We start from the raw sequence: 20,880 nt of genomic DNA, 5'->3' as shown, positions 1-20,880 counted from the left end.
TTGCTGAGGCATATTGAAAACGTTGTAAAAAATTACAAGTGGTCACCTTAAATTCTAAGCGTTTTCCTGGTCCTGCATGCAGGCCAGGGGGCTCTGTAGGGAAACATATGATCAGAGTCAGTTCTGCAGACGGACAGCCTACAATAAAGTGGGGTGGGTTTTTTTTAGGGAGCAGCCTACTTTGTCTCTTTCTGTTTTTGATTCTTATCTGTCAGGGTTCTGAATACCAAGAAATAAAGTTGTGTTACAATGCAATCGTCCAACAAAGATATATGTATGTTTTTATCTAACCTCTCTGTTTGTAGTCCATGATCTTAGGACTGACCTTGCTTGGGCCTGCTGCCCTGCTACCACACCCCTTTGGGCAGCCATTCACACCAGCAGAGGTGCCGTTTTCCTGAGTGCTCGACCCCCACTCCGCCCCAGGCCCCGTCCCCACTCCACCCCTTCCCCCCAGAGCCTGCTGCGTGCCACTGAACAGCTGACTGTGGTGGTCAGGAGGTGCTGGGAGGGAGGGGGAGGAGCTGATTGGCAGGGCTGCCTGTGGTTGCTGAACACCCACTTTTTTTTTCCATGGGTGCTCCAGCCCCGAAGCACACCCAAGCACAGCAGCACATAGTGGCTGTAAAACGCTGGTCCTTGCAGCCTGGCAGCACTTGCTTTGCACAGGTGCCAGTGCGGTGTTGCCCATGCTTGTGATCTGCCGTGTTTTTCTTGAAGCGCCAGCTCCCAGAGTCACATGACTACGTGAGGCTTGCCGCTTCCAGTGTTGAAACAAAGCGTGGCCCTTGTATTGGTAGAGAAACACTTGATCTCTAAAGGCCAGAAACAGACAGACACAACCCCACAAGGCAGACACAACCCCACCTACGCTTTGTCTTAAAATTCGTGATTAAAAAAACCCTCATCATTTTGGGGGCAGGGTTCTGATGTATTTTTTGGTACCACCTCCCACCCCTCAACCCCAGCCTTCAAAAATCCTGAGTCAAGCCTCCAAAAATAATGAGAGTTGCGTAAAAACAATGAGTTTGTTTTTGAAATAATACATTTGGGCCTTGCGTTATTCATCTGCTGCTTTCTGAGCTTTTCGGGGGCCCTTCGGCCACGTTTGCATGCCTTCCTCTGCAACCAGGAGAGCTAGCGATGGAACGAAAGCTGAGCGGCTCCCCTAATCACATGCCTCCGGGAGCTGGGGCTTTAAAAACAACTCCAGATAACGCCGGTTTGGGATGCATGGTGCTGTCCTTGGCGGGTCAGGCATTGCTGGCCGGATCAGAGAGACCTGCTTTATAGCGAGGGATGGGCTGGTGTCAGTGCAGAGCTTTGCAGCCAAGCTCAGGCCCGGCCTCTGCCAGGGGACAGCCCTTGCAGCGGTGACCCCCAGCTGCCCCGTGAGCAAAACCTTCCCACCCACCTGCATTGCAACTTTCCCTCCCAACTTCCTCCTCCAGCCGCCCCTCCCTTTACCAATCCGCAGCTTGTTACTAGGCAGAGTTGAAATCCAGCCGGCCAATCAACAGACAACTCTGATTTGTATCCGGGTAGAAAAGCCAGCCGCAGCCAATCATATTAATGAAAGGCCAAAGTCTCCGGGCAGCTCCAAGGGGTGTGAGCCAATCAGAAAAACACACCGGCAATCAGGGGATTTTGGGGTGGGTTTTTTATTCCCCCCCCCTGCAAGGCTAGTTGGTGCTTAGGTACTTTCTTTTTCTGTTTTGCAATTGCCCATGCCTGTAGTGGGTGCTTGGCCAGGGGGGGCGAGCCAGGGGCTTGAAGCATGTTGCAGGGGCGCTCTCGCAAACCGGGGCTGCAAGGCTGGGACTGAAAGGGCAGGTTGGCGGTGGACTCAGCGCCCGGGGTGCGTGCCTACTTCTCCGTTCCTGCAAACGCCCCTTGGGCAATTTGCCTCGCTCTAGAGGGGAGTTGTGGCGACCCGGAGAGCTGGGAGTAGGTGAGTTGCCTTTGTTTTGTCCCCAATCTCTTTCTTGCTTTGCAACATAGTCAAGGCTGGGGGTGGGGGGGGGGGGGGGAAGGTTACAAAGTACCGGGCGCTTCCCGAGAGAGGAAATCGGTCTTGCAAAATCGTCATCAAAGGACGCACAAGAATCTGCTTTTCCAAACCGAAAACCGTAGTCTTAGTTGGGCCACGCTGTGTCTGGGCAGTGCGGCTGCTGTCCGACCTTGGGACCGCGTGGGGGTGCGAAATTTCAGCCCCCCCCCACCCCCTTGAAAATAAAAGATGAGATCTGGAACCATAGGTTGCAAAATAAAAATTGAGAGCGGAGGAGGGAGATTTCCCCAGCCTGGGGAGAGCGCGAAGTGGCAGGTCTGAAGCTGCGGCTCCCAGTCCAACTGCAGATATTTAAATCTCCCTCGTCGTGGGATTCCCCCCCCCACACACACACACACACACACTCCCCCCTGGGGCATTCCAGCCGTTAATTGATTTCCTCTCCGTGGTAGCACCTCTCCCTGAAGAAGGAAATCTAGATATAGGATCTGTAGCTAACCAGGCTACTCCGGAGCTGAGCTTTGCAGAATTGTAGCATTGCATGCAAATTTCTTGTAGAAACTAATAATTAAATTAGCTCCAGTCTTCTGTTGAATGCAGGGTTATTAATGGAGCCTCCTTGAGCTGTGCTGAATCCTCACTTTCGCGATTAAACAGGGGAAAAACTCAGCAAAAACCTTATGGTCTTGTTAATTTGATTTGATGTTTGTTATTTATTTGTTTGGAAGGGAAATAGGACAAGAAGAAGAAGAACGCTGTCTGGCGGAGGTAGTCGGAGCTGGGGCTGAGTGTCAGGACTCCTGGGTTCAATTCCTGGCCCTAGGAGGGAGTGCGGTCTAGTGGTCAGAACAGGGGAACTTGGCATTGGGACTGCAGCGTTCTGTTCCCAGCGCTGGCACCCACCAACTTGCTGGGCGACCGTGGGAAAATCACATGACATAAGAAAGCGTTATTTCTTCAGTGCGCTCAGCTTGAGTTCTATGTCCATATTATTGACATTGATTTTTTTACTTCTTGATTAGTTTAACATTGCGATAGTGTCCAGTGGCCTCAGTCAGCATCTGTGTTAGGTGCTGTACAAACTCGTAGGAATGGTTTACAATCTAAGCCCACAGACCCGATTCCAGGGTCGGGGCCTACCAGGAAAAGTGTGTGTGTGTGGGGGGGAGAGATCCTAACTGCTTGGAGTCTTTAATGACCACATGACACTTTTTGCAAGAATCTAGGCCCCGGTGTCAAATTCTGGCAGGGGTTATTGCATTCATTCAAGGCTAGGGAACCCTTTCCAGGCAGAGCTCTGTCTCCAGGCGGAGCGCCGCTGTCTGTGCTACTCTCCTTTCAGAATTAGGAGCCAAAATTCCCTTTCATGCTTTCAGTGGGATTCTCCTTCCCTCGCGCTTCCTCTCCTTGGCCCCGATCCCGCAATGCGACCCTCTAACTGCTCTGTTTAAGTTGATGGGCATTGAGGGTGCTGAACACCTTATTTGGGGGCCTAAATGCAGATGTGGGGGCCCTAGAGTTAGGCCCCCAAGTTAGATGACATCAGCCTTTGCTCCCAGCTCTCCTAACCAGCCTTACAAGCGTGAATTGTATTTTCACGCATTTATTTAATTGCAAAATGACTCCCTGTATTGTGACAGCATCTATAAGCCCCAGTCGCACACAAGGTGTGAGGTGCTGCACAAACACAGGACTCTGCCTTTGGACCTCTGCCTCGTCAGCGACACCTGACTCACCCTAAGCTGTCAGGTTTCTCCCCAAGCAGCAGGGAGAAGGGGCTGGGCGCTCGGTTGTAATAACAAATGGCACTTCTGCACCGGTCGGGTGGCCGTCTGCTGCGGGGCGATCCGTTCTGGGCTGCTTTTTCACGGCTCTTGTCTTTTAGGCAGTCGCTGAATGTCATGGCTGACGACAAAGCTGGTCCCAAGGCCTCTAAAAAGGGAACCTCGCAGTCTGGAAACTCCCGAGGGGATGCCACGGAGCCCAGCACCCTGTTACAGAAACTGAAGAGCACCATCTCGTAAGGGCAGCATCTCCCTCTCGCTTTTTGATGGCCAGCTTCTTAGGTGGTAGTGAAAGGGGCTGGCCGCCCAGCCCCGGAGACGTTGCGTTGCTCTGCACCTTGGGTGTTGTTATCTCTTTGAATTGTGGTAGTGTCAGGATCTCGTAGCACTTGGTGCTGTGTGCGATTGATTAGTACAGGCCAACTCCAGCACCCGCACGCTAAACCCTACAACCGAAATGAGACCGAAGTATCACAGCCCACAGGGACCCCCACCCCCCCAACGTCCCTGCTAATCTGGCCTGGGAGAAAATTCCTTCCTGATCCCACATCTAGCTGTCCGTTAGATGTAAGTGATGCTCAAGGTCTTTAAATATTAACAGGCAAAGTGTTTTGCTGTGGCGCAATGAGGGTTGCTGTCCACATGCAACATGCCTGACTGAAACCCACATGAGCAAGGAAAAGAAAAAGTCAAGCCACATGGCCCTACATGCTCCACCCACAGACACGCTGCTTTCCCTTACCGCTACCCCAGCCCACACATGGTAACCTTAACTCTGCCCTGACATAGCCTCCCTCCTTCACGCTGGCCTCCTTTATAAAGTGCTTGGAGATCGATGGATGAAAAGCACTATATTAAAAATTAGTCAGTGTTGTTATTTACTAGGTGAAAGCCCAAGTTGTCATATGGATGTAATTCCTGAAGAGTAAAAACAAACAAACCTGAAAGTGGCGGAGAACTTAAAAATTGGAAGGTAACCGGCGATGATTCAACCGGGTGATATGCTGAACAAAAAGAGCTGTTCAGCCATGTTTGTAGCTGTGTCCGTCGCTTCACACCCACTCTGGTCCTCAGTAGACCCTGAGCGTGTGATGATTTGGTGACACCGACTCAGCCAACATTCTAGGCTTCAGAGTGATACACAGACAGCTACGCAGACCCTGGACTCTGATTACCAATTTATCCCCTCCTGACACTATTTGTTGTGAGTGTTTGGTGCAGAGGTGTGACAGAGTGGGTAGTTTCTGTAATATTTTTATGAATCCTAGGTATGCCTCAGTTTCCCTCTTGCTACCCAGTGGTTTAACCCTGCTCCTGGAACAGGGCAGGAGGGGCGTGTGTCACCTCACTGTCTGGGGGGGGATGAATAGAGTCAGTAAAGAACTGGCTCAAACCAACCCAAGTCAACAGAGTGTCCAGCAAGACAAAGAGATGCCCCAAGGACTGAACACCTAACAGCAGGAAATCCCCACAGGCTGGACCGGGGACTGAGCTGGAGAACAAGGTGTCAGGTGACTGGAGGAAGGGCGACCCTTTTGGAGGGACTCAGGAGCCTGGAGCTGAGGGAACACGGAACGAGAGCCAGAGGTGGAGTCCATCACAGCTTGGCTGGCTCATCAGGGCACTGGTTTAACCAGAGTGGACTATGGCATAACTTCTGCCTCTCTGTGCTACCCCAAGGACATTCAGATTCCGTAGCCAGGTGATTTATCAATGGTTCCCTTGTTCCGAAAAAGGCTGCCTGTGTCACTGTAAATACTCCCTGAGAGCACGGTGCAGGCCCAGTACAAGCCTCCCGTAGGAGTTTGGCTTGACTGGATTCGCTCCAGGGAGCCATGGAGAGGGACAGGGAATGCTAGGGCTAAAGAACCAGTCTTGGAGTCCACGGGCCTGCCTCTGTGGATCTGTGTGGGTCCTTGGGGGTCATCCCAGGAGACTACTTACAGGCTGGGACATAGCCCAGAACCCATGACTCTGTGAGTGGTGGTGTGTTGGGGGAGGGCAGTTTGGTAAAGGGGGTGACAAAAGGCTCACCCCAAGTGTGCAGGGCCATCTTAATGACTTCAGAGTCCCCTGGGCACAGTGTATCTTGGGGAGGGGCAGGGGGGACCCTACCACATTACAGTAGAAAATAAATAGTAATTCTTGCCTGTAAAATGTTATTGGGAACTAAAACACGATGTAGCGGTAACAGAAAAAGTGTTGAATGTATTCTGCTGATTTAAAAACATCTGCAGGCAGCAAAGCGACAACTGACCTCTGAAAATCCAATTTCCTGAATCACTCCAGACTCAATATTCATCATAGATTCAATTTAAAAAAAAAAATTCTTACACATCACTGCTGGGGCCCCCTTTCCGTTGTGGGCCCTGGGCACATGCCCAGTTTGCCCATGCCTTAAGCTGTCCCTGCTGGTGCGAGCAGGGCAGTGTTAAGGTGTGTGGGTTACGGTGGATGGTACTTGTAGCAAGGGAAAAGAATATGCCTATGGGTGGAGGAATAGAGGGGATGTACGATTAGGTGGCTTAACATTTCATTGCTCGTGTGGGTTTGAGTCAGGTAGGCTGTGTGTGCGTAGCAAGCCTAAACGTTTCCCAACAAAGCTTTTTGCCTTTTAATTTCCTAGTTTGTTAATCCTTAAGCGGCTGCGTCTTTGGCGGGGAAGTGGATCTGTGGGATGGATGTAAAAGCAACTGCTGACTGAGGAGACGTTCTGTTACAGCACATGAAAGCTTTCTCTGTTCTGCACAGAGGCTGTGCTTCGACGCCAATGTACTGGAGGCAGCAGTGGGGTTTGGCTGGGCACCCAAGAGGTGTTTTCCATCCCTGTGGTTCTGCTTAGCACAGGGAGTGCTGTACAGTCCTGCTTCATAACCTAACTGACGCTTTATTTTTTCTCCTGTTTTAAACAGCAAATCCGTGCAGAACAAAGTGGACAGCATTCTGGTGAGTGTCTTGAGCAGCTCTTACATTGCTTAAAAGCCCTGTAGTGTAGAGACCAGCGCCAGTGAGTGTCAACCCTGGATCTTCCCTCAATGGCAACATCCCATGCTGCTCTGCTTCATCATACCGGCTCAGTCCCTCAGTTCTACCTAATCCTGTCATCCTGCCATAATGGATCCGTTCAGTGGTTCAGTCAGTCCAGGATCCGATCTCCAGGAGGAGCAGCGAGCAATGCATGATCTTTCAGAGCAAATCAGACCATCCTCCCCCGGGCAGCCCTTGTATTGCTAAATAGAGGGGTGGGAGAAGGCGTGCTTCCTTCCTGACCCCTTCATTGGTCAAGTCATGGCCTGATGCATACGATTTTATTTACCTTCCCTTGCACAGCAGCAAACATAATTATTGGTCATAGAATCTTATCTGCTAAGAAGTCTTTTTAGTCATGGCAGTTAGCAAAGTAATTAAACATCTAGTTGTTTTGCCACCTCCTTTGAGTGTCTAACCATTTTGTCCCGTGTCCCTGCCGACAATAGCAAGATGTGCAGAAATTTTCCGACAACGATAAACTCTACCTGTACCTACAGCTGCCGTCTGGTCCGAGTTCTGGGGAAAAAAGGTAGGGAACAGATCAAGATCCCATTGTGCCTTGTCTTTCACTACAGAGCGGTTCAGTGGTTAGCGCAGGAGGAGATTGGGGATCAGGATTCCTGGGGACTGTTGCCACTTCTGGGAAGGGAGTGCAAGAGTTCTGGGCAGTTGTACTCTTGGGTTCTGTTGCCGGTTCTCGGAGGGATCATGGCCTGGTGATTTAAGCAGCATGACTGGGTTCTCTTCAAGCTGATGCCACTGATTCACTGTAACTCAGTTTTCCCATGTATTACCCCCCCACCCATTTTATATTACTTCCCAGCCTCATGGGTATGGGAGGGAAGGAGTCTCCAAATAATGCCTATGATCCTCTGTAAGTTGCTACAGAGGGGAATGTAGGCCTGGCCTGGCAACCTTTCTCAGTCTGCCCCCACTGATGCTGTCTCTGTGCTAATGAATGTTGTCTCTAATTTGTTGTCTCTACCCCTTGGGAGCAGCAGCCTGGACCTGAGCTCCCTGAGCACTGCTGAACACATGCATGCGTGCAACTGGATCCGGAATCACCTGGAGGAACACACGGACACGTGCCTCCCCAAGCAGGATGTCTACGACACCTACAAGTGAGCGTGCGCACAGGGCCCAGCGGGAACCAATGCAGCCAGCGGCCTTGCGTTGCAAACCCTCTGGATCTTGCAGGCTAAGCAAGGACTGGCTGCATCAGTGCTTGACTGGGAGGCCTTTGATTTCCAGCCTCAGTTCATTCATCGTCAGTTTGTACCCATAACATCCTGGATTACCAGCGCCTTGGGGCAGGGACTGTCTCTTTGTTCTACGAATGTACAATGTCTAGCGTTGGTCCATGTCTGGGGTTCCTAAGTGCTACTGTCATATACCTAATAAATAATGTACAGCGCCTGGCGCAATGGGATCCTTCCTGCTCCATGACTGGGATGCCTAGGGACTACCATAATACACCTAATAAATAATCCTGACCAAATGCCAACTCTGCTAGTGATGCTCAGCGTTACTAATTCCCAATGGTGTTTCAGATACACACCCAGATATTATCCTCCACGTCCGTGTAGGCCCACACCCTGCTGTTCTTACTTGGGCAAAAAATCCATTGTCTGAGTCAGAATTGTAGCACCAGGCTGTAATGTGTAGGGCAGCTGTTAAAATGCCGTTTCACCCAGAGGTGGCTGCATTTCAGTGGTGGAGAGTGATTTCCCGCTGTATAGGGAGTAGATCACGTTGAGTTTGCGGAGGCTGAGTTTACAAAGACCCTCTGTGATAAACGTAATATGACTTAACTAGAAGAAGTGCCAGCACCCAGTGTTCAGAACTGCTGGTGATAATCCACAGGGAAGCAATTGAATGCACAGCCAAGACAATAGTATCAAGTGCAGGACCTTGGCTATTGGGATGAAACTCTCTCGCCTCTGACCCCTCTCTCTGTCTCACCCCGCAGGCGATACTGTGATAACCTCTGTTGTCGCCCTCTGAGTGCTGCTAACTTCGGGAAGATCATCCGGGAGATCTTCCCGAACATCAAAGCCAGAAGACTGGGAGGACGAGGACAATCGAAATATCCTTGTACGCTAAATAGCCACTGTCTACACCTCAGAGAACTAGCCCATGCAAAGGGACGATGTCAGCTTCGTTTTGTGTGGACAGGGTTGGCTTCTTTTAAAATTTAAAGAACGAGAATGGGAATGATTTGTTTTTAATTGATTGGTCCTTGCCTTTTGCAGCACCACAGGGGAATGGAGTGGTTGGAGCAGGGAACTGGGAGCAGGTCTCCTGGATTGTATTCCTAGTTCTGGCAGGAAAGTGGTGTCTAGTGGTTAGAGCAGGGGGGCTGGGAGACAGGCGTCTGGGAGGGGGGTGGTAGTGAATGACTGAAATAAGAAACTGCATGTCAGGACTCCTGGGTTCTGTTCCCAGCTCTCATTAACAAAGTGCTGTGGGATCCTCTAGCACAGAGGTTCTCAAACTTCATTGTACCGTGACCCTTCTGACAACAAAAATTACTTCACGACCCCGGGAGGGGGGACTGAAGCCTGAGCCTGCCCAAGCCCCACCGCCCCTGGTGGGGGGTGGGGGGGGCAAAGTCCGAGCCTCACTGCTCTGGGCAGGGGGGGCCAAAACTGAAGCTCAAGGGCTTCAACCGCAGGCAGGGGGTCTGCAACCTGGGCCCCGCCGCCCAGGGCTGAAGCCTTCAAGCTTTGGTTTCAGCTCTGGGCAGTAGGACTTGGGCTTCAGGCCTGGGCCCCAGCAAGTCTAAGCCAGCCCTGCCGACCCCATTCAAAGGGGGTCACAACCCACTTTGGGGTCCCGACCCACCATTTGAGAACCAGTGCTCTAGCAAAACAAAAACAATGAGCAGTCCGGTGGCACCTTAAAGACTAACAGATTTATTTGGGCATAATCTTTCGTGGGTCAAAAACCCACCTCTTCAGATGCATGGAGTGAAAATTACAGATACAGGGCCAATTCAGTCAGGGTGGATATGGGCCACTCCCAATAATTGATGAGGAGGGGTCAATACCAAGAGAGGGAAAATTGCTTTTGTAGTGAGCCAGCCACTCCCAGACCCTATTTAAGCCCAAATTAAGGGTGTTACATTTGCAAATGAATTGTAGCTCTGCAGTTCCTCTTTGAAGTCTGTTTTTGAATTTTTTTTGTTGAAGGATGGTTACTTTTAAATCTGTTATTGAATGTCCAGGGAGATTGAAGTGTTCTCCTCCTGGCTTTTGTATGTTACCATTCCTGATGTCTGATTTGTGTCCATTGGATACAGACTAACAGGGCTACCCCTCTCATATCTAGCAAAACAGTGTTGCCAACTCTCATGGTATTTGGCAGTTACCTTAAAGCCCCGGCTCTTAGAATCATGTGATTCCATGAGAAACCTGGCTTTCCTATGACAACCCCAACCCCAAGTTTTTAGCTCTCATAGTTGCTAAGAAAAGCTTGTCAATGCAAACCCTAAAGGCGCAAAAACCAGAAGGCAAATAAAAAAGAACCCAATTTTATTATTATTTTTAGATCTGGTGATTTTTTTGGGGGGTGTCTGACTCATAATGGTTGAACATGTGGGATTGGCAGTACTGTTACTCTAGAACACACTTTGGGATCCTCTGATGAAAGCTAATACAAAAGGAAATGTATCATCTTTAAACCCCTGATAGATTTTTAAGTAGGGCTGTCGATTAATTGCAGTTAATTCACATGATTTAACTCAAAAAAATTAATCGCGATTAAAAAAATTAATTGCGATTAATCGCAGTTTTAATCACACTGTTAAACAATAGAATGCCAGTTGAAATTTATTAAATATTTTAGATGTTTTTCTACATTTTCAAATATTTGAAATTTACAACACAGAATACAAAGTGTACAGTGCTCACTTTATATTATTTTTATTACAAATATTTGCGCTGTAAAAATGATAAACAAAATAAATAGTATTTTTCAATTCACCTCATACAATACTGTAGTGCAATCTCTATCGTGAAAATGCAACTTACAAATGTAGATTTTTGTTTGTTTGTTTGTTACATAACTGCACTCAAAACCAAAACAATGTAAAACTTTAGAGCCTACAAGTCCACTCAGTCCTACTTCTTGTTCAGCCAATCACTCAGACAAACAAGTTTGTTTACGTTTACAGGAGATAATGCTGCCCGCTTCTTACTTACAGTGAAATGAGAACAGGTGTTTGCATGGCACTGTTGTAGCTGGCATTGTTAAGTATTTACGTGCCAGATATTCTAAATATTCGTATGCGCCTTCATGCTTTGGCCACCATTCCAGAGGACATGCTTCCATGCCAATGACACTCGTTTTAAAAAAAAAAAAAAAAAAAAAAAGCATTAATTAAATTTGTGACTGAACTCCTTAGGGGAAGAATTGTATGTCTCCTACTGTTTTGCCTGCATTCTGCCATATATTTCGTGTTATGGCAGTCTCTGATGTGGACCCAGCACATGTTCGATTTTAAGAATATTTTCACTGCAGATTTGACAAAATGCAAGGAAGGTACCAGTGTGAGATTTCTACAGCACTTGACCCAAGGTTTAAGAATCTGAAGTGTCTTCCAAAATCTGAGAGGGACGAGGTGTGGAGTATGTTTTCAGAAGTCTTAAGAGCAACACTCCAATGCGGAAACTACAGAACCTGAACCACTGAAAAAGAAAATCAACCTTTTGTTGGTGGCGTCTGACTCAGATGATGAAAATGAACATGCGTCTGTCCGCACTGCTTTGGATTGTTATCGAGCAGAACCTGTCATCAGCATGGACGCATGTCTTCTGGAATGGTGGGCGAAGCATGAAGGGACGTAGGAATCTTTTATTTAAATAAATGGTATTCTATTATTGTTTAACAAAGCGATTAATCGAGATTAATGTTTTTAATCGCTTGACAGCCTAAATTTGAAGCCCAGAAAGTAGCACTGTGATCATCCAGTCTGATCTCCTATATAACTCAAGCCCTAGAACTTCCCCAAAATAATTCCTGTTTGAACAAGAGCAGATCTTTTACAAGAACATCCAGTCTTAAATGGAAAATTCCCAGTGATGGAGAATCCATCCCGTCCTTGATAAATTGTCCCAATGGCTAATTACCCCGACTGTTAAACAGGGATGCCTCATTTCCAGTCTGAATTGTTGACCTACTAATCCAGCGGGGGACAGAAATAGCCTCTTCTGTAAGTCCAGAGAGAATATTTGTCAAAGTTGAGGTTGGGAGTTGAAAAAGCAGGAAAGTTTATTTTCCTCTTCCACTCATGGTGGGCGTCGAGCAGATCTGGGCTAGCTGATGGGAACTGAGAAGTGGACCGAACTAGTCTGGAGCACAGTGAAGTATAAATTGCATCGGCAGTGAAAAGCAAGAGGATTTGTGATTCCCAGCTCTCTAACTGGAGGTGGAAGGAGTCACACTAAGGACATAAACTGCCTCCTTTCAAGCTTTAACTTCTCATTTTTGCAGCTTTATTTAGTTCCTTTCAACTTCCCACTGAAATCCCTTAACCTTGCCAAACGTATTGCTACAGCGGGATCAGGAGGAAGACAGTGGTCAGCATGCCACCCCTGCCCAGCCTGGACCTCAAAGTTACCGATACTGTAAGTTCCCCAGAAGCACGGTCTCCTAGCGTGAAGGCTTCTTGAGCTTTAGTGGGCCATCCTGGTGCTCATGGACTCTAAAGCCCTCCATGGTTAGGGGGTGTCGCAGTCGATTTCTAGCATGTCGCTGCCCCAGCCCTAGCTACCTAACACACCTGCTCTGAATTTTAAATCTAGCGATGAGTCTGTTTTGCCTTCATGCCATTGGCCATGGGAAGGTCCTAGCTCAGCCCCATCAGCTATAGGAGGGTAGTGGGGAGGTTGTATATTCCCCCTACCGTGGGCACTGGGAATCTTGGGTATTTGTCCCACTATCATGTCTGGGGCTGGCAGGAGTGTAGAGGGGTTTGTACATAGAGCTGGGCAAAACTCTTCACCCAAAACATTTTTTGTTGTTGGAAAAAAAATGCAGATTTGGCAACACGGAACCATTGTGTGAATTCATCTCAGTTTCGCCAAATTGTTACGACTGAAAAAAACTAAAAAAAAAAAAAAAAAAAGGTTAAGAAAAAAGTTAAACATTTGACCTTTTGGTGTTTTGGCTCAAAATGATGTCGGCTCAAAATATCGTTTTCTTAACCTTTTAAAAATGATCAAAAATCAAACATTTTGTTCGACCCGAAACGGATTGATTTTGACTTTTCGGAAATGCCAGCGCATCCATTGCCAGAAAATCGATTCTCTCTCTCCCCCCCCCCCCCCCAGCTCTTGTATGTTGGCGTATAACGTGACCCATCCGTGGGAGCTGTCCTCATGATGACCCCCTGTGAATTCAGGCGGGAGAACTGGGCGTACGTCAGGAGCGCCCCGGGAATTTCAGGCGCCCGATGACTGTGCCCAGGGAGGGGAGCAGAAGCACTACAAGGCCAGTCTCTGACCTCACTCCTCTTCCCTGATGCAGTCGGAGCTGACAGACCTGGTGCAGTCGTACCACGACGAGCTGGTGGACGCGGCCTGTGCTCTGACCTGCCACTGGGCTGAGAAGATCCTCAAGCGCTCCTTCAACAGCATCGTGGAGGTTGCTCAGTTCCTCATCCAGCAGCACCTCATCAGCTCGCGCTCCGACCGCGCGGACCTGGTCATGGCCATGGTGGTCTCAGGTGGGTTGGGCGTTCAGAAGGGGATTCCTACCGCAGGACCCGCTCCTGTGCTTGTGTGTGTGGGCAGGCGGGATCCCCATTGCCCAGCGTGGGGCTCGGTGGAGTATTGGGACTTCCCCGTGCAGCGCTCGTTTCAGGGTTGGGGCTACTGAGGGTGCCGCAGGCCTGTCTACCCAGGCTGGCTTCAGCCTAGCTGCTGCCTTAGTTTCCTCTTCATCCACTCCCCAGTAACGGACATAGGGCTGCGTGTGTTGAGAAACGCCCCTTCGTGGGGCTGGGTTTATTCAGATTCCCAAGGAAACTCAAGCACTCCCCTCCACCCCAGCCTCCTGGCTGGCTCCCACCCCGCAACGCTCTTAGGCATAGAGATCATCCAGCCTGACCACCTGTGTATCGCAGGCCACCAACCCCACCCAGCACCCGCACCCCAAAAGCAACCAGACTGAGACCAAAGTATCCCAGCCAGCAGGAGACTAGACAGTTTTGTGCCGCAGGCAGAGAAGGGGAAGGATCCCGGTGCACCAATGCCCGAGGCCTCTGCAATGGCAGAGAATTAAGTGAGAGATTCCCGGCACCTCGTGCTGCAGAGGGAGGCAAAAACTCCCAGGGTCCCTGCCATGCTGACCTGGGGGAAATTCCTACCCAACCCCACATATGGCAGCAATTGGTTAGACCCTGAACATGTGAGCAAGAGCCAGCCAGCCGAGCAGCTGACGGGAAGAATGCTCGGTGCCACCTCGGAGCATGGCCCTCCCCGTCCGGTGTCCCAGCTCCAGCCGTCTTGTCCCCACTGCGTCAGCAGCAGACTTGCTCTCCACCTGCAGGCTGCACCCCTGGGCTCTCTGGCTGGGATCTGGTGGGGTCGCTCCGTGCAGAGCAGCTCATGCAGCCCCCCTCCTCCTTTGAGTCTTCACAGGCTTGTCGCTGACGTTAATCCACTGCCACGGGAGGAAGAACCCTTCCACCGACCTAGCGCTGTCTTTGCCCAGGGCTAGGTCTGCTTCACTGTGTCACTCGGAGGGGTGGATTTTTCACACCTCTAAGTGACGTAGCTGGCTTGACAGAACTTTTTAGGGTAGCCCTGGTCTATGACGGCCAAGCACTGGACACCAGAAATAATTCAAGTCTTTCCCCTTCCCCAGCGTCCTTTAAGAATTGCAGTGTTGCTTTTAATAGGCCTCCGTTTTCCTGATGCGCTTACTAGGTGTTGCAGTGAAAATGTGGATACTTAAAGGTCTGGATACTTAAAGTTTTCTGTATATCCCCTTTCAATGGTACATTCTGCAGTCCCAAAGGAGTTGATCACCTCTTTCCTGGACCTTGCCTGTTCTGTTTTCATGTTTGTTTATTAGAAAGAAATTACTGTTTGAGCCACAGTGACCAGTTAAAATTCTAAATAGAGCCACTTCAATCATTCTCTCAGGGCCTTGGAGTACATGAGTATTTTCTACTCTTGGGCACGTTTCATAGAATCGTAGGACTGGAAGGGACCTTGAGAGATCATCTAGTCCAGTCCCCTGCACTCATGGCAGGACTGAGTATTATCTAGACCATCCCTGACAGGGGTTTGTCTAACGCTCTTAAAAATCTCCAATGATGGAGATTCCACAACTTCCCTAGGCAATTTCTTCCAGTGTTTAACCACCCTGACAGTGAGGAAGTTTTTCCTAATGTCCAACCTAAACCTCCCTTGCTGCAATTTAAGCCCATTGCTTCTTGTCCTGCCCTCAGAGGTTAAGAAGAACAATTTTTCTCTCTCCTTCTTGTGACAACCTTTTCACAGCATCTTTTCCCCTTTGTTTCTTTGGGCCCATATTTCCTGCCATTAACTTGTTTTTAATTAGATTTTTAAACTCCAGTTTACCTACAGGGGTGTCTAAATCAACTTGCTCGTGTTTAACGGCATTTTTTGCCACATTGTCATTGCCCACCACCCCTTCGTGCGCTGGGATCCGTGCTATCACTGTGATTACACCCAGCTTCATCAGTTCCGTTGTTAACGGTAACGTTTCATTACATGGCGCCTTGCCGCTATCCGAAGAGTGGTTTCTGATCGCCAGGAGTCCTGATAAGGAATCAGACAGGAGGACCACAGCGGCTGGGCGAACATCTATGATCCAATTTAACGCCAGCATTTTCACTGCCAGTTCAGTCCTTGAAACGGCCCCAAAGTTTGATAGCTCTACAGCTTTCTTGATTCCACATGCAGGAACGCAGTTCCCACTTTTCCTGTTCTCATATCTTTGGAGCCGTCAGCATACATTTTTGGCAGTAGTTAGTATCATAGAATATCAGAGTTGGAAGGGACCTCAAGAGGTCATCTAGTCCAACCCCCTGCTCAAAGCAGGACCAATCCCCAACTAAATCCCCAAATCCCTAAATGGCCCCCTCACAACCCTGGGTTTAGCAGGCCAATGCTCAAACCACTGAGCTATCCCTCCCCGCTACTTATCACAGACGTATTGATTTGCTATATTTTCCTCTTTCAGTTTCACTAGACAATTCTGTATCTACCTCCGAAGGTATAATTTTCCAATGTTAATGCATTTTCCCAAAGCTATAGATTTCAACCTCCTCTGGGTCTTCATGCTAAGATCCTTTGTCCACGCTTTAACCCTCCTTACATGAGGCATTTTTGAGTTTTTGCCCTGCACGTCGACCATTTAATTCCCAGCATTCATCATATATTAGCTTAGTGTTTCTCTTCACTGTTTCCAATGATGTTAGCCCCAAAGGCTACATCTAAAAGCTTCATTCTTAAAGTAATGGGCATTTCACCGCCAGTTATCTGCCATTCCCAGCGGCGTTGTGATGAAGGCACCACATGCAGTATGCTACCATCTGCTGAGCTTGGATTGAGTCAAGCCTTCTCAAAGTGGTTTTTGATGCCGAACTGAAATCCTGGCACCGTAATCAGTAACTGGTCTTATTAGCGTTCTGTGCAGCGATACTGCGGCTCTCCACCCTGGGAAGTTCCAGAAATACTTTTAAGTAGGTTGATTCTGCCTTGTCTCCAATATTTTCAATATGCTCCTTCCGTGTGAGCTTGCTGCTAAATATCACCTGTAAAAATTTGAAGCTTTTAACCACGCTTCTTTGCGGCCCGTATAGATACAATTTATAATCTCGTTCAATTTTCCTTTTAGTGACTATTGTTCCCTTACTTTTGTCAGATGAGAATTTAAAGCCCCACTCCCCATTCCACCTCCTTGCCTCATCTCTATCCCAGAAGCCTGACTTTTCTCATTCTCCCCACCTAGGGAGGTGAGCTAATTATGTGACAGGTGGGGCTGGACCCATCTCCCTTAAAGGGACCAGCCGCCCTGTGACAGAGGACTGGGTCCTGCTGCTCCTGGGGAAATCACAGGCAAAGTTCCCTCTGCTCATAGCGGGGGGCCCGTCATCACCTGAGATTAACCCTTTCAGCTGTGACTCAATGTAGAACTCAGTGGGACGTTCCCTTAGCGAGAGCATTTGAAGTCAGTTGCCCAGTTTTCATTAGTGCCTCTGCAGACTGTCTACACCAGTATAACTCACGGGGAGGAGCTGCACTGTTCGAACTGTGCCAGTGTGGCTAAAATGGCACGGCTGTTGTGTGTAGACAGCGCCCGCCTCGATTAGGCTAACCAATAGCGGTAGCGCTCTAACCATACCGGCCTAGTTAAAGCAATACAAAGCCCTAATATTGATGCGGTAATACTGGTGCATCCCTATTTATTATCTCTATTGTATGATCTGTATTTAGACTATAAGGTCTTTGAGACAGGCACTGTCTAGGATCATTTATTAGGTGTATTACAGTCTCCCCTGGGAACCCCAGGGCCCCATTATACTAGGTGGTGTAGGTACACAGAGGTGTGATGGCAACTCCCTCCCCGGGACCCTGGGTGGGGGGAGCGGGGCTGGATGTGGGGCATAGAGGGGGGAACAGGGCTGGACATGGGGGGGAGTTCCGGTTTTGGTGTGCCTGCGTCAAACCTGCAACTTTAATAATAAACTGGGCCCACCACTTTCGGACATAGCCGTGTACACAGCCGCTTGCTGGTTTAATGTCCATTTAAAGACCAGTCTTAAGTTATACTGGTGCAGCGTTCACGTGGAGACAAGCCCTCAGGAGCTGGTTTAAGCGGAACCAGAATAAACCCACCCTGAAACTGAAGTAGGGGATTGCACCCGTCTTACTAAGGCCACATCCACACTGAAAATGCTGCAGCTGCTCCGCTTCAGTGTAGACACTACCGTGATGAGAGGGGTTCTCCCATCGCTGTAGTTCATCCACTCCCCCGAGGGGCAGTACCTAGGTTGACGGAAGAATTCTTCTGTTGACTTAGCTACTGCCTCTTGGGGAGGTGGATTGCCCACCAGGATGGGAGAACCTCTCTTCTTGATGTAGGTAGTGTTTACTCTGAAGCGCTGCTGCTGTAGTGTTTCAGGTGTAGACAAACCCTGAATTAAACCAGGGTAGCTCTCTTGTATAGACCTGTCAAGCAGAACAGAGTTGGGGCTTTCCTGGCCTGTGACAATAATAAATAATATCCAGGATGGAAAGTAAATGCATTTTTCCCAAATAAATAATAATTAATAATCCCCAATGCTTTTCTTCGGTGGCTCTCAAAGCACTAATAATTTAAGGGAAGGGACTTTTTTTAAACGGAAAGAGGGTGTTCTTTTAAGAACACTCAAGTCCCTGAATTTTATTTTTTGGTTGGTTGGTTTGTTTATAGAAAATTCAGAAAATATCCACAGAGACACTCGACCGTCACAAACTGCCAGGAAGAATGGATTGGAAACATCAGACAGCGCTGTCAAAACCCAGGCCCAGGTGAGAAAGTGTTGGGTGGTGGGGAGAAACCTTCCCACCATGACTAGCGCCCTCCTCCCCTAAGAGCTGAAAGGCTGGTATGGTCAGCCCCTGCTTGGAATTCGGCTTAATATTAATCTAAGGAAGACTGGGGTCTAGTGGTTAGAGCAGGGGGGCACTGGGAGCCAGGACTCCTGGGTTCTAGCTCCAGCTCTGGAAAGAGATTGGGGTCTAGGGTTAGATCAGAGGGAGCAGGGAGCCAGGCCCCCTGGGTTCTAGCCCCAGATCTGGGAAGGGAGTAGAGTCTAGGGTTAGAGCTGGGGGGCTGGGAGCCAGGACTTTTGAGTTCTTTCACACCTCTGCCACTGAATTCATGCCGTTGGCAAGTCCAGTTCTCTGTGCCTCAGTCTCCCCCTATAAAATGGGGGTGGCAGTAGCCTCAGGAGTGGGGCTGTGGGCCCTTATTGCTGAGCCCTATTCGGGTGTAGGTGTCTGGTGGAGGCACTGGAGATGGGCACAGTATGGGTGTGTGGTGATGCCCTTTCTGCCAATGTCCGTCCGTCTGTCTTTGCCTGTCAGAACAAAAAGGAGAATAACTCGAAACCCTCCGTCCCTCCCCGAGCCGAGAGGAAGAAAACCCCAGAGACCCCCAAGCCGGTGAGCAGCCCTCAAGTCAACGCCCTGGTGGCTCGCCTGCCTTTCCTCCTGCCTCGCATCCAGGCCAGCGAGAGACTGATGCCGCCGGGTGCCCAGGCCGTGCGCTCCTCCCCTCCCATCCTGGCGCCCAAGATCACGGCCACGCCCATCGGGGGCACGGTCAAGATGGCCGCCCTGCCGCTGCCGGTGGGCACCGCCTCCTCCCTGCCCATCAACCTGGCGCCAGGCGTGAACGGGGCGGCGGGGCTGGTCAGCCAGCAAGCGGCGGTGCCGGTGATCAACATGATCCTACCCAACGTGCCCGCCAGCGTGAGCATCCCCGTGGCCGAAATCCCAGCCAACCCCAAGAGCGCAGCCGGGGGCGGCAGCGAGAAGCACGGCCCCGCCAAAAGCAGCGAGGGGCCGGCCGGCAGCCAGCAGGAGGCGCAGGGAGCCAAAGGGGCCAAACGCCCCCCGGAGTCACCCAGTGAGGCTGCCACCATCAAGAGGAAGCGCGGTCGGCCCCGGAAGCGGCTGGATGAGACGGAGGCCTGTTCGCCGGGTAAATTTAGCGGCGCGGAGGAGGGGGGTGCCCCTGAGACCGGAGGAGGGGGCGACGCCGGCCACGAGGGTAGCACATCACGGAGCTCGTTCGTCTCGGGCAGGAATGGAGGGTCACCCAGCCCGTGTCCCGGAGAGTCGGGAGGGCTCTGTGTGGGGGGCCCGGACAGCTGGGCTAAGGGAGCGTTGCCCGGTGCTGACAACAGAGGCAGCTCGCTGGACACTGAGCGAGCCACGGGCGCCTCCCAGGTGAGCGTCATCCAGGACAGCCGGTTCAGTGGTCAGAGCCAGCTGAAAGCTGGCGCCCAGGAGCCGGAGCTGGAGGACGATTTGCAGGTGCAGATGAACCCAGGTGAGGCTTCTGTACCAGGATTCCACAGCCCCCAGGAGGGGAGACCTCACCCTCGCTCTCCCTTGGGAGACACCAAACGGGAGAGCCTGGGAAAAAGCCCGGCCTTGCTCCTGCTGTCAGCGATTTCCGCCCCTGACGACCACGCTCAGTCATCCGATTCCGGGAGCTCTCCCGAATTGCTGTGCTACGCGTCCGGCTCGGACGAGTCGTCGCCGGCGGATTTGCACTCTGCCGGCGCTAGCGAGGACAAAGCCGCTAGGCGCCAGCGCAGCCCTGCTTCCAAAAGGCTCCACAGCCCCCAGTCCACAGCGGATCGCCCCTGAGCACGCTCTGTGCAGCGCCCACGCCTCAGCAAGCCGAACTCGTCCTCTGCCCACGCCCAGGAGTGGGCGCTCTGCCGCAACCGGATGCCTTGCAGGGAAGATTTAAAAATGATATTCATTTGCTAACTGCCTCCGTCCCTTCCCAGGGCTGCAGAATAACACCCCTCCTCCCCACCCTCCCTGTTGCCATGCAATTAAATAAAGCCAATCATTGCCACGCACGGTTTGTTTGTGATCGGCAACCGTCCCCTTTCCTCTGGCCCAGCAATTTGGTTTTGCTGCATTGGGAGGCCAGGCCAACACACCATCACTCCTGCCCCCTCCGGAAGGAAAGGGCTGCTGCTTCCAGGGGTGGAAAAGATCCGGCTGGAGAGTAGGAAGCCCTCAGGTCAAGAAATGACTTGGGTAACATCTCTCCAACCTCAGCCAGCAAGGGCGTCTACACTGCTCACTGCACCCAGGCTCTGACTCGGGTTTAAGCCCCAGCCCCCCTTCCGTCCACACCAAACCAGTGACTTGGGTCAGCGAGCCCTCGGGACCCTGCTGGGAGGTGGGTCCAAGCCCTGTCATTTTGCAGTGGGGATGCAGCGTGAGCCGCAGACTCGCATCAGAAGGTCAGTGCAGTGCAGTACAGACATGTTCACACGGCTGAAAC

The 20,880-nt window shown here is 50.5% G+C and overlaps 1 protein-coding gene across 4 annotated transcripts; it reads left to right on the top strand.

Moving 5' to 3' along the window:
• The first annotated feature begins 1,635 nt into the window (after positions 1-1,635).
• RFX5 (regulatory factor X5) lies at positions 1,636-20,442 on the top strand. Of its 4 annotated transcripts, XM_034756684.1 has the most exons (11): positions 1,636-1,951; positions 3,897-4,031; positions 6,708-6,741; positions 7,272-7,354; positions 7,824-7,946; positions 8,795-8,911; positions 12,371-12,452; positions 13,354-13,552; positions 18,277-18,374; positions 18,933-20,235; positions 20,300-20,442. In XM_034756684.1, the coding sequence occupies exons 2-10, from the start codon at positions 3,913-3,915 to the stop codon at positions 20,223-20,225; spliced, it is 2,148 nt and encodes a 715-aa protein (XP_034612575.1). In that variant the 5' UTR covers positions 1,636-1,951; positions 3,897-3,912; the 3' UTR covers positions 20,226-20,235; positions 20,300-20,442. The 4 variants fall into 4 exon arrangements, with proteins under 4 accessions (XP_034612575.1, XP_034612576.1, XP_034612574.1 ...); XM_034756685.1 differs by having other exon boundaries at positions 3,901-4,031; positions 18,933-20,442; XM_034756683.1 differs by having other exon boundaries at positions 1,637-1,951; positions 18,933-20,442.
• The last annotated feature ends 438 nt before the right edge of the window (positions 20,443-20,880 follow it).

This window comes from Trachemys scripta, chromosome 24 (assembly GCF_013100865.1).
Source record: "Trachemys scripta elegans isolate TJP31775 chromosome 24, CAS_Tse_1.0, whole genome shotgun sequence".
NCBI lineage: Eukaryota > Metazoa > Chordata > Testudines > Emydidae > Trachemys > Trachemys scripta.
The sequence above is the reverse complement of the archived record's forward strand: the minus strand, read 5'-3'. Positions and strand labels throughout refer to the sequence as shown.